At 34.4% G+C, this 12,894-nt stretch overlaps 1 protein-coding gene across 6 annotated transcripts in view; it reads left to right on the top strand.

Moving 5' to 3' along the window:
• LOC128982912 (peptidoglycan-recognition protein LF-like) overlaps positions 1-12,894 on the top strand; it is a 175,761-nt gene that overhangs the window by 58,372 nt on the left and 104,495 nt on the right. For 2 of the 6 annotated variants that reach the window (XM_054401985.1, XM_054402029.1), the window contains exons 1-2: positions 6,638-6,725; positions 8,630-8,832. The exons of 1 other annotated variant lie outside the window; for it this stretch is intronic. In XM_054401985.1, the coding sequence (XP_054257960.1) occupies positions 8,689-8,832 (144 nt within the window). In that variant the 5' untranslated portion in view covers positions 6,638-6,725; positions 8,630-8,688. Of the gene's footprint in view, positions 1-6,637; positions 6,726-8,629; positions 8,833-12,894 lie in introns of those variants that run through there. 3 more of the 6 variants (XM_054401994.1, XM_054402020.1, XM_054402001.1) reach the window with 3 other exon arrangements.

Genomic DNA, 12,894 nt, shown 5'->3' on the forward strand with positions numbered 1-12,894 from the left:
GTCACCTGTTCAGGTTACATAATCAATGGGTATGAAAATAAACATTTTTAGATATTCCTTAAGAAAGAAAGAGTTGTCCTTTACATTACATTAGGCCTAATGAAAAACTAATTGTCTTTTCTAGATACATTAAAATGTCAGACATCATCGTTTCCTGCAATCGGTGTACTTCTACATTATAAAAAGAAATACAGTAACGTCTCAAGCCTTTTGAAACAATATGAAAGTTATTCCTCAGCCACCAGCACTAAAAAATCTCTCAAAAGTGGAAAATTGGTCGTTAACACGTATAGTACCTTTGGAAAATATTATATGAAAGATTGGTTCAGCTAAAAGTGGTGTAAGTCATGTAGGGGGTTTTGTTTGCTCAAGATATAGCCTAGTCGAAATTGCAAATCATCTTCCTCTAGGACTTTCCGAAGCAGGCATAATAGTATTGATATGATATAGTAACTGGGTAGAGAATATCAATAAACATTCCACATCTGCAAATGCATGTTTAGTAATTAAAATATTTAACACTTTTAAGACAATTGACGATTATGCACTGTCACACTTCTTAGGTCGTGTAAGGAATAATTGCATTTAATTTATATTTAGACCTGTTTTACGAATGCTTTGGTTTTCACAATACACCTTTATTTATTGCCTTCTCTGCACAAATGTAAACAATCTGCACAAATGTAAACAAAATAAATGTTGAATATTTAAGGTTTTCAGAATTTTTCACCCAAACAAATATTATACTTAAACATAATATATAAGGTACCAAATAGAAACTCTCCTGGTTATTTTGGTGGTGGAACCACACTGATCGGTAAAAGAATCACAGAGAAATTGGTGAACATACAGAGAAAAAAAAACATCACCGCAAACAAATTGAGAACCTCCTCCTTTTGTTGGTAGTGGGGAAGTCGGTCAAAAATATTTGATTTTTGCTTTGTATCAATTAAAAACGGGAAAGATAAAATTGCACTGATGGGGATCTACAGATCACCTGCAGCTAGTGATAAGGTGTTTTTGGAAAAACTCAATAATGCTCTAGAAATTATTACTGGGATTTGTCCTTACATAATTGTAGCAGGAGATTTTAACATGTCTTAGAGGATGCTAAAAAGATCAGTTAATGAGAAATGAAGTTTTTAATTTACTAAAAAGATTTGGTTGCAAATATTATGCTAATTTTCCCACTAGAGTTACTGAGTCAACAGCTACAGCAATTGATAATTTTGTTTCCAATATTGACAAAAGTAAAATTCATGTTGAAGGTATTATTTACAAGTCTCTCAGATCATGACGCCCAATTGTTAATGTTGTCTCGTTTAAGCAATACCGATCACAGTAATGTTAAAAAAATTACAATAAGTAAAAGAGCATACACAGATGAAAATATGGCATATTATTTAAAAATCATTTGTGCCTAGAAAACTGGTATTCGGTGTACGCAGCTCCAGTTGAGTTAAAATATGACTGTTTTTTCAATCTTTTTACATATTATTTTAAAACGTTTTTATTAGCTCGCTTTCTTGTCCGGTACAAATTTTGCAATCAATTTTATACTAGCTTCCCGATGAGCTAGAGACTTGAAACTTGAAACATAGCTCACAAATGGAAGACAATGCAATATTATATCATTTAATTTTCATATTTCCCTTGGGCTACGCCCCACGGGCTTGTTTTTATTAACTCGCTTTCTTGAAAATTTTGATACTTCCCGATGAGCTAGAGACTTGAAACTTGAAACATAGCTCACAAATGGATAACAATACAATATTATATCATTTAATTTTCATATTTCCCTTGGGCTAGGCACCATGGGCTTGTTTTTATTAGCTCACTTTCCTACAAATTTTGATATCAATTTTAAACGAAGTTCCCGATGAGCTAGAGACTTGAAATTTGAAACATAGCTCACAAGTGGATGACAATGCAATATTATAGCATTTAATTTTCATATTTCCCTTGGGCTACGCCCCACTGGCTTCCAAATTTTCCATGTTTACATTTTGAAAGAATGTAAATATATCAATTATTTAAAGTCAGCTGTAAATACTTAAATTTGACAGTTCAAAAAGCAGAGGTTAAGAGGTACAGGTTCTGCTCCCAAGAGATTCTTTATACAAACAAACATTTCAAAATAAAGATAAACAATCTGATTGCAGATATAAAGGTGTTTGTTAATACTGTAATGTCATTTGTTATTTATTTAGTACTAGCATTTACCCGGCGCGCGTTGCTGCGCTAACAAAATACATCTGTCTGTGTGAAATAGTATATTTCGTACCAAGGGCCGAAAATGAGGTTTTGCCGGCTCGAGATAGTTTTTAAGTTCGAGACGAAGTCGAGAACTTAAATCGATCGAGAGCTGCAAAACCATTTCGGTCCGTGGTACGAACGCTATTTTTCACCACACTATACCCTATTACCACTATTCACCACTATAATAATGAACACTGATCGTCGACACAACTACAACTTTAAGGTTAAGAAATAATTTGAGGAATCAGCAAAAATATAAATAAACAGTTGCTAGGCAACGGTGACAATAACACAATTCTATATTGCAATGCTATGGATTTTGATTGTGTATTTAAAACGCATTTATGTTCTAAGTAAGTAAGCGGACAGCTGATTTTGCGGCCCCGGCCTGTAAAAACCTGCTCGGTCCCCAAATTGGCGACAGCTGGCATGGCCAGCAAAACGTAACTTTCAGCCACCAATTAACGTATGTAATACAGCCAAAAACATCATAGTGTGGTGAAAAGTATGTTTTTTTCTACATTTAAATCGACGATAGTCAGGGATTGCCCTAGTGCCTTATAATTCAAGTTAGTTAATTCAGTTAATTAGTTAATTCAACTAACTGAAACACAGCTTCGGTGGAATAAAGTTTTGCATTAGTATTATTGGAGTTTTTTCTTTTAATGACAGTAATGTGGTGGGTTAATGACAAATTGAGAGGCATTTGAATACCCGTGATAGCACGCACGATTATTATTCACTTAATAATTTATGTTAGATTGTGTGGGTATAGAACGAAAGATAAAAATATTAAGGCATTGTCATCCCTTTTATTGTTTATAATGCATGATAAAGGTTTTTAGGGTTTTAATATTTAACATTGGAGAATTTAAACGTTGTTGAGTGCACAGGTGTGCTGTGATTGGGGTTTAATACATTTGGACTTATTAAAAAGTAAAATAGTTTTCTGTGCTGCACTCTGTAGAAACACTGTGGCACTATTTCAAATCATGACTAATGCAATGCTAATACAGAATGTTGTGATTATTCAAACCTACAAAACAGTTGGTGAAAATAAACATCTAAGGTAAACGCACCAGTAGCTGACAGTATAAGAAACTATACGCACTTAATAATCCGTGGTTTTGAATAAATAGGAACTAAAGAGATATTACGGATTTTATGTTATTCTAAATTTAGTGTAGTTTTCAAATTTGTCATACAAAAAGGGTTTTTTAAATATATTTTATAACATTTTTAAACTTAATTCAACCTTTGTACGTGTTCCAGTGCCTGACAGTGAAAAAAGTGCTTGTACCAGTAGCTGACAGTCAGTTGTCCCAGTAGCTGACACTGGAACTATACATGTACTAGCTGCTAAACCTAAGGGTTTTATAATTTATAAGACGAATAAAATCTAACTTAATAATGAAATTATAAAATCATGTAAAACGTTATTAAGAAAATTTATTTTACATATTTTAAAATAAAAAATATTTACATTAAAAAAATATATATATTTTTTATTTATATTAAAAACATATATACATTTTTTTAGATAATTTGGCTTATTAATTAAAAAATTAAAATCATTTTATAAAAATGTGAGATCACATAAATTATAAATAGCATGCAAATTTCGATGGGTAAAACCAATTTAATATTGTGCAAGTAGCAAATATCCCCTGTCAGCTATTGGAACTTGTATGGCTTTTGTGTACCAAAGCCTGACATTGATATAATTTTTAATCCAAAACCCCTAACACCCCAATTTTATCATGAAATTGTCAACAAAGGTATAATTGATAAAAATAATGAGCCTAATCATTAATACTATTTAAGAAATTTAGCGAAATGACTAAAAACCAAACTTACCTTCTTAACAATTTCATTAAGGGAATCGACTAAATGTGATGTGTACAGACAGGGTCGCTTTCAAACCACCACCATTCAGCGAGTATGGGCTAAATTTCACTGATTTTTTTGTAAACAAATCAAGAATAAACATATGTTCTTCTAACAATGCAATCATGTGTAAATATTTTTAAGAGACCACATTATAATGTAAAGAAACTCAAACTGTCAGCTTCTGGAGCACTGTCAGCTACTGGTGCATTTACCTTACTTTTAAATTATATTTATTTGTAAATATTGTAGATCAAAAAGTCTGACATTGGCCCACTTAAAACCCTCTAGGGCAGAGCCCTTTTGACGGATCTGCACCAAACTTCACTCGAACCATTCTTGAAAGATGCTTAACAATGCCTGAAAGTTTTATTACAATCTGTCGAGCGGTTTCGGAGTCCATAACGTATATACACACACACACATAGTTCCTCTTTTATAGATATCCTACTAATATTATAAATGAGAAAGTTTGGATGTATGGATGTATGGATGTATGGATGTATGTTTGTGACAAGTGAACGCGAAAAATACTGGTCGGATTGGGCTGAAATTTGGCATGATGATAGCTCACATTCCCGATTAACATATAGGCATATTCTTATTTCAAAAGTCCTTTCGGGCTCCGCCCCAGTGGCTCTGGAGTTTCCCATGTTAACCTTATGAGAAATGGAATTATTGAATCTTAACAGCTGTTTCAACTAAACAAGTTGGTTCTGTTCTATGATGTTAAATAGCATTAAAGTTACAAGGATTACCAACAGGGTGCAGCACTATTATTTCTTTTACATTTATGACAACCGCTAATTTGCAACCAAAAGGTGAGTGAGCGTAGCGAACGAACTTCAACCTGGAGGCGAGTTAGCGTAGCGAACGAGCTAACCTGAAGGCAAGTGAGCGCAGCGAACGAGCTCCAACCTAAAGGTGAGTGAGCGTAGCGAACAAACTTCAACCAGGACGTGATTGAGCCATGCGAACGAGATAATCTTGAAAATTAAGAAGTTAAAAGGGGCAAAGCCCGCGGGTTACAGCTAGTAGATTCTATAAAGTAAACAATAAATTAAATAAATTGATATACAGTATTTATATTTAGTAGGTAGGCCATACATTCAATCTAATACATAATTATATGAAAAGAAACTCAAATAAACCTTAGATTTCCCACATGCCTCTGTCTTAATCTGATATAGATGCATGAAATAGATTTAACATTCACACACATTAAAAACTAAAAAGTAGAAAATAATTCATAAATAAAAAACTTTTTTAAACAAAACGTTTTTTAAATGCACTAAAAAGTAGAAAATATTTTATAAATATGTGGAGAGTATAAATACTTGTAAGATTTAAAACGAAAAACGTTGGGTGCATGCAATTGATAATAATACATTAGTTCAATAGGTGAAAGGTAATTGTAAATTATCTATTGTATGCACCCCAAGTTTTTAGTTTTAATCTTACAAGTATTTATACTCTCCACATATTTATAAATTATTTTCAACTTTTTAGTGCATTTAAAAACGTTTTTTTTTAAGTTTTTAATTTATAAATTATTAATATATCATTTTCAAAAATTAAAACTAGAAAGTATAAGGCTAGAAACATGTGGATATGTAATTCACTAATAGAAGAAAAGAAAGAAATATCAGAGCTGGCACTAACTTATAGATCAAACAAAAATAGCCCCAAGGGAGTTTACCTTATTTCTCTTTTGATGGCTTATCTATATACAGACCAAGACCTTTCTTTAGACACCTCTACCAAGTTTATACGCCCAGCCGTTCTCTCAAATTAGTTGCCACATGAAAAAAACGTAGTATATTAAATATAGTAAAAATTCTATATCAATTATTTAAGATGGGGACGCCCCTATGTGGTATTTTAACCCAAATATGAGTGAAAGATGAGTGTAGGATGAGTGGCGCGATCGTGTAGTCTTGTTAGTGACTAAGGCCGACATGTTCCTTAGACACAGCTGTTAATTAATAGCCCATACAGCCAATGGCAACTAAGGGACCTACAGTTTATAGAGAATCTATCAATTGGCGGGTATTTCTTGGCTAGTAATTACGATACTTGAAGAAAATCACCTGTGCAGATTCATAGACAATAAGAATTAAATATAGACCGTCAGCTGTGCTGCGGTTACCAAAGGTTCTGGCCCACACCACAGGGAGCGCCATGTAGTTACGGTGTATGCGCTACGTAACTACACGGCACTCCCAGTGGTGTGCGCCACAACCTATAGTAAACATGGTAACCGCAGCATGGCTGACAGTCTATATTTGATTTTTTTGTCAATGGCAGAATATAGTGGATGCTCTAAAATTAAAACTAGATTGGAGAAAAATTGTTTTTAATGATACACTAACTATCAAACACATTGTTATAAATATTAGCTTTATCTAGAAAACTTCAGACAAATGAGATAAGATATTGAATTATCGTTCAATTTTTGTGATATTTGCTTCCCTTTGCTTTGTTACCAAAACATAATGAGCATATTTCATGACACACACTAACTGACTTTATAGATTGAGGTTTGATATTTATCCAACAAATGTGAAAAAGTTGAAAAGGTGAGACGTAGAAATAATAAAACTCAGGAGATTAAAACTCTCTTTGCTTAAACTAAACCCAATTATTTGTATAAGTTTATAGCTTTTGATGTTTTTTCTTTCAGTAAATCATTGAAAACTATTACAATTTTCTTTTTCTTTTGTAATATTATAAATACAATCTTTATATATTTGAACTAATTTTGTCAGTGACAAATAAAGTTGTGATTTGTTAACACATTAATCACAGCCATAACGTTAGGTGTGAGACATAACAGCTTGATAATAGTTGACACAATTTAACACACAGAATAAAGATATAGATAGCCATCAGGTTTTAACACTTAAAATCCATAACACATATAACAGTTAAAAAGTTCACAGAATCTATTTCTGTAGACATTTAGCTTGATTGCCAGCTGGGAATTCATTTTGCAGTAGTTGGTACAACTCCTGTTGGAGGGCATTTTGGTAGTGAAGGTATAGACGAGCCGTAGTCTAGCATTGGAAAGCGCTTTCCGCATGTCGGTCGTGTACATGCATTGAAAAATGGAATACGAACAGCGTGCGAACATTAAGTTCTGTATTTTACTTAAAAAACCACTCAGTAAAACTCTTGAGTTGTTGATTCAAGCTTATATAGAAGAGGCAATGAAGAAAAGTCAAGTTTATGAGTGGCACAAACAATGAGCGAGTGTAATTTAATCGATTGTTAATTTCCGATTTTCAAGAACAACCTGCAGTACTCACTCAATGTTTACGTCATTGACTGCTGTTGAAGGGCGTCCACTACGAGAGTTATCGTCAATGCTTTGACGGCCTTCACAAAACCATCTGCACCACTCATAAACTTGACTTTTCTTCATTGCCTCTTCTTTATAAGCTTGAATTAACAACTCAAGATGTTTTACAGGGTGTTCTTTTTAAGTAAAACACAGAACTTAATGTTCGCTTGCTGTTCCTGAATGCATGTGCCAACAATGTAGACTTCCAGGTACACAAAAAGCGCTTTCCAATGCTAGACTACAGCTCGTCAGCTATACTATCACTACCGAAATTCATTCTGGGAACTTTTTGACTGAAGTATCAATTTATTTTGTCTTATAACGTTGATACAGTAAACGTCAATTCAACAACGTTATAAACGTTATATATTATATATTATAAAACGTTTGTATATAAAAACAAAATTTGGTTTGGCTATGGATTTCAAAATCGGCTCCTTAACTATTGTGTAACTAGTGTGTGAAGTGGCACTTTGCTGCAAACAAGAGAAATCTTTATGCACGAGCCGCAGGTGAGTGTGAAAATTTTCTCCAGTGCAGCAAAGGTACTTCGCACTCGTGTTACACGTTATATTTTTCCTACAGTAACGCATATATATAATTGGTTTTTCAAACACTATACAACACGTTTATAGGTTAAATCCAAGCGATGAACGAAATGGGAAACGCTGCACGAGCTGATCGTAGTCGTAGATCTTTAAGTTTTGTCAACTTATTTTCAAGCGTACTCGGATTACGTGCATAATAAAAGCACGCTGTTTTGTGTTGTTTGGTTGGAATACTGGAGTGTGGCAAAAGTAAAAAGAGTGTGGCAAGTAAATGCAGCAATTAGCATGAAAAGAGTTCCAGGTTGTTAAAACACACAAACATTTCACAACTTGATATTTCAGCCTACAAGGGGCCTGGGACTCTTTTCTAAGATAAGTTAGCCCATTCCTCCTTCCTTCCATTCCTTCTTCCTGAATGTCCAATTCTAAGCCAATTGAGATGAAGAAAATTTCCAAAAAACCATCTTCAGTTAAGAGTTTGTATTCATAAACTGTTTTAGCAAACTCATACCATTGACAATAGTCAAAGCTTATACTATAAATGCATAATGTATTCATTACTAGAAAATTAGATATCCTGATCTGTTTCCAGGCAAAAAAAAAAAAAAATCAAATCGTATTTATTTACGGTAATTCCACTAAAACAGTTAGATGGAGTCTGATCCTGAAGCAAAGAGTCAGCCTGAAGGAAATAACGATGGATTCTCCTTTCCGCCACACCCCACTGATCCAGATGGGGTGGTAGTGCCACCCCCAACCAAAGAGCAAATGGCACAGGGGAGAATACGGTGTAAGGTAATTCCCAGTGTGGCACTGAATTGCAATAATTATATTTTTTTTTATAAGACTTTCCCAAAAATTAAAGGTTGTTAGTGTGTGTATAACTAAATTTGGAATTACAAGTATAATAGGAAACGGACTAGCACCAAGGGTGATCCTAGCTTTACATTTTTCATATGGTTGCCGTTGTCATTTGATTAATTATTAAATAATTGGGGTCGCCGGAATGGCATCCTCCGGAAACGTCCCCCCCCCCAGGCTAAACGAGACGTCACAAAACCAGACAACCAGCTGGTACTAAATCTATGTCTTAACTCAAACAAGTAGAAACAGAAAGGCATCCCCCTGCAAGGCATCCTCTATGTACACCCCATAAGCGTATCCCCCTGAAACGCTACCCCTAGTAGGTCTGGGCTGCTCGGCAGCCTATATACACCCCGGAATTGTATCCCTGTGAAACGCTGCTCCTGGTAGGGCTGGGCTGCTCGGCAGCCTACCTGCTTACCGTCCTTCCCAGGCCATTGTTCTGAAGGTCGGCCTCTTGTTCATTATTATTGTCGCTTGGACATCCACTTTTAGCTGAGTACTACCACAGAAAAAATAGCAGACACTGTGGTGGAATATCAATCAGTAGATTTAGATATATGAAATTCTAAGACAACTAAATGATACGAGCATAGTTTGACTTTAAAAATTAATATTTTATACTTAATCCATAAAAACCCACAAACGATAATGCGTAAAGTATATATTTTGATGTTATATTAAATAGTAGCTATACTTATCAACATCAGTAAACTTACCTTACACGCTATAGTAATTGTTTAGCAACATATTTGATAAATAATATAATAATATCTGAATGTATTTAAAAAAAATGGCATGGGGAGACCTTTCCAGGGTGTGTCTTTTGAAAACGATCGGGGGTTAACGTTTCCGGTTAACATCAATTGCAATTGGAATATCTGGTAATTGTATATGCTAAGTGACTATAATTATCTACATAATACACAAACCCAATAATAACTCTTCATATCGACGAGTGCATGCTGCAACTGAACTTGAGTGTCCGCAGCCGGAATTGTCTCCACCCGGCCTCTGACGTCAATGTGACGTAGGGGGGAGATGTTGCCGGGGGAGGCCTTTCCGCATCCCCAATAATTGTACTGGATTCATGAACTGTTGTGTATTTCTATTTAAAAAAAATAAAAATAAAAATAAAAAAAATAACACAAAGCATATGTTGAACAATTATCATATGTTATTAACTACTACTGTCATCCCCCGCCCCTTCAAAAGTCAAAATTATTTTGTTTTCTTCTAATCCTTTCCCCTTTGTAAAGAAAAATAAAAAACTCTTTTTACTTGTTACTTCATTTCATCAAATAAAATCACCTCACACCTATATGTAATACAATTTAGGTATTTCATACAGGTGTGAGTATAACAAAAAGTTGCCCCCCTGGTGGGGTTTGAAAATGAAATTTAATTTATTTAATCAGACTACTGAGGACGTACAATCACAGAGCTGCGCAGTGGAAATAAAGATGTTAAGTGTGGGCCCTGTAATTAAATATCCCAGAAGTCCGATTTAGGGACCGTGAGAGGTCTGATATGTTGTCCTCCTTCACACCTTCTTCAGCTTAATTCTAACACTTCTTAAAACTAATAGATGTGTCTATTTGAACACTCCATGAATTTAAATGTGCTGTTCTGATGAAAGATTGTGGTATGAATTGATACTCTGTAATACTGTAAAATTGCAAATAATAATATTGAAATATTGATTGAAAATATTGATCAACTGTTTGTTTAGAAAATATATATCAAAGTATGGCTTCAAGATATTTATATGTATGGATTCGGTTAAGCCGATTACTCATAAATTCACCAACTTGATATTAAATATAATGAACTGAACTTATAAAAATTGCACTGTCAAAATATATTTACCAAATGTGATCATCAACACTCATTGTGTATACTTTGTATACTTCTTCCAGTTAAGCCATTTACCTCTTTAATTTATACCAGATTGATACTAATAATACTAGCTGAAACACAGGTGAATGAAAAGATGGATTTTTGTAAAAATGCTGTATAATGAGATGATAATTGCAAATGAGCTGTGATACAATAATTAATAAAATTTATACAATGTGATAACCTTTTGTGTACTATTTAGCAATATTTTGAAAGAGAGAGTGAGAGAGTTGATTGTAAGATTGAATGTTCAAATTGGCGGTTTGTTCATTTTTAAAACTGCAAAGTCTCGGGAAAACCTAGCCTTGATGATTTTATTTATTTGTTTTGGATCACCAGACTCCCCAAAGATGTTCGTAATTATCAAACTGGCCAGTTTACAATTTAATCAAACAGGGACTATTATGTAGGTTTGTGATCTACATCACTCCTTGCTGATCAGTGCAACGGGGCCAATCGACTGCTGAGTCGATTATTTGATAATTTTTATTTAGTATTTAATATTTATGAATTTAATGGGAGTCTATCCTTATGACCCTTTATCAACCCTAGCCTTCGACCGAGCACTCTGTTACCCCCATTTACGTTACACAATCAAACTCTCACTATTAAAAAATGTAATACTGTTCAAAAATTATTCTACACATGAAATACAAACGTTTTAAATAATAATACTGATGATGATAGAATCTGACTGTACATAGAATACAAAAATAATAATATCACAGATAAACATTGCTCTTTAAATTAATATACCATTTCAATTCAATTTAATAAATAATTTTCATTTGACTAGGTTCACTATTATAACTTAAATTCTTTGTATGACATGACCAAATTTAATAAAACATTTTATCCTGAATCGTGACCATGTGCTCTAAGTAGACCAAATGAAACATGAAAATCTCAGACCAAACAAAACATGATTCATAACTTGTAAAACGAGTGGTACATGTGAAAAAATGTGGCAGATTGGCAAGACTATTTTAATACTAAAACACAAATAACACAATACATTTACTTACGTACACATGTCGACACATACACTTTCATCCCAACGAAGTTTCACGCATACAGAACACTTAAAAACTGACTCGTGGTTTGGTGACTTTTTTTCTGACCGAGCGGAATATCACGACACGGTTTTTTCTGGTGCAGGACTTATTAATTCTTGTTTTTTCGAGCTGGCGTTTAATGATTCAATTGAAAATACCGTCACGACGACCCGCGATTCGCTAGAAACTGACATTTGCTATCGATATGATGCATGTACGAATTTTCATCACGAACGCGAACAATCAATCCGGCATCTCAACTGTCTCGACTTAATACTAATAAAACACACCCCCAAATGCAATTCGGCGAAATTTTGACAATTGCGATCGTTTGATGCACGTACAATTTCCGCCCGAACGCTAATTTCCGAGCTACGAATTTAGATATTAATAAATTCGTCCTACACCAGCGACAAAACGCGACTTCACATGTTGACTACGCGATTACTGAGCCACGAGTGACGACGAGACGTTTGCACACGGCACGGCTCCCAACGGTCTTCCAGTTCGTATCCTTCCGCGTTACGTCATGTTGGACTGACTTGTCCATTGCCTGTCGCGGATTTTAAATCTTTTGATTTAAAAATCGGCACACCTTGTCTTACAACAGGAGATGAATCATTGTTATGTTCTTCTGACCTGGACGATTGACCTTTATTCAGATCATGGGAGAATCTGAATGACTTGTTTCTTCTTAGGAACCATGAGTTTATTCGGTATTCTCGTCCATCACCAGTCTGAATTTTGTATGATCAAGGTTCAGGACCAACTTGAACAATTTTTGCTCTATGCCAACACTTTGGTTTGAATCTGAGAAGCACTGGTTCATCGAGTATAAACTGAACAGGCTTTGTCTTCCTCATATCACCGTACAGTTTCTATTGTCTTTTATTTTTTTCTAGCTGTTTTGTAATATTCTTTATGAGCTTCTTCTTTTCCGAATAAGATGGTTGGTCGTAGATGGAAGAAGAGTCTTTGTCCTCCGACTCATCAGCTGTTGAACCGGGGAACCTAGGTTAACTCTTGGTATGTTACGGTC

Source organism: Macrosteles quadrilineatus, unplaced genomic scaffold (genome assembly GCF_028750875.1).
Source record: "Macrosteles quadrilineatus isolate MER2022 unplaced genomic scaffold, UCM_ALF_1.0 Scaffold_1__1_contigs__length_201487025, whole genome shotgun sequence".
NCBI lineage: Eukaryota > Metazoa > Arthropoda > Insecta > Hemiptera > Cicadellidae > Macrosteles > Macrosteles quadrilineatus.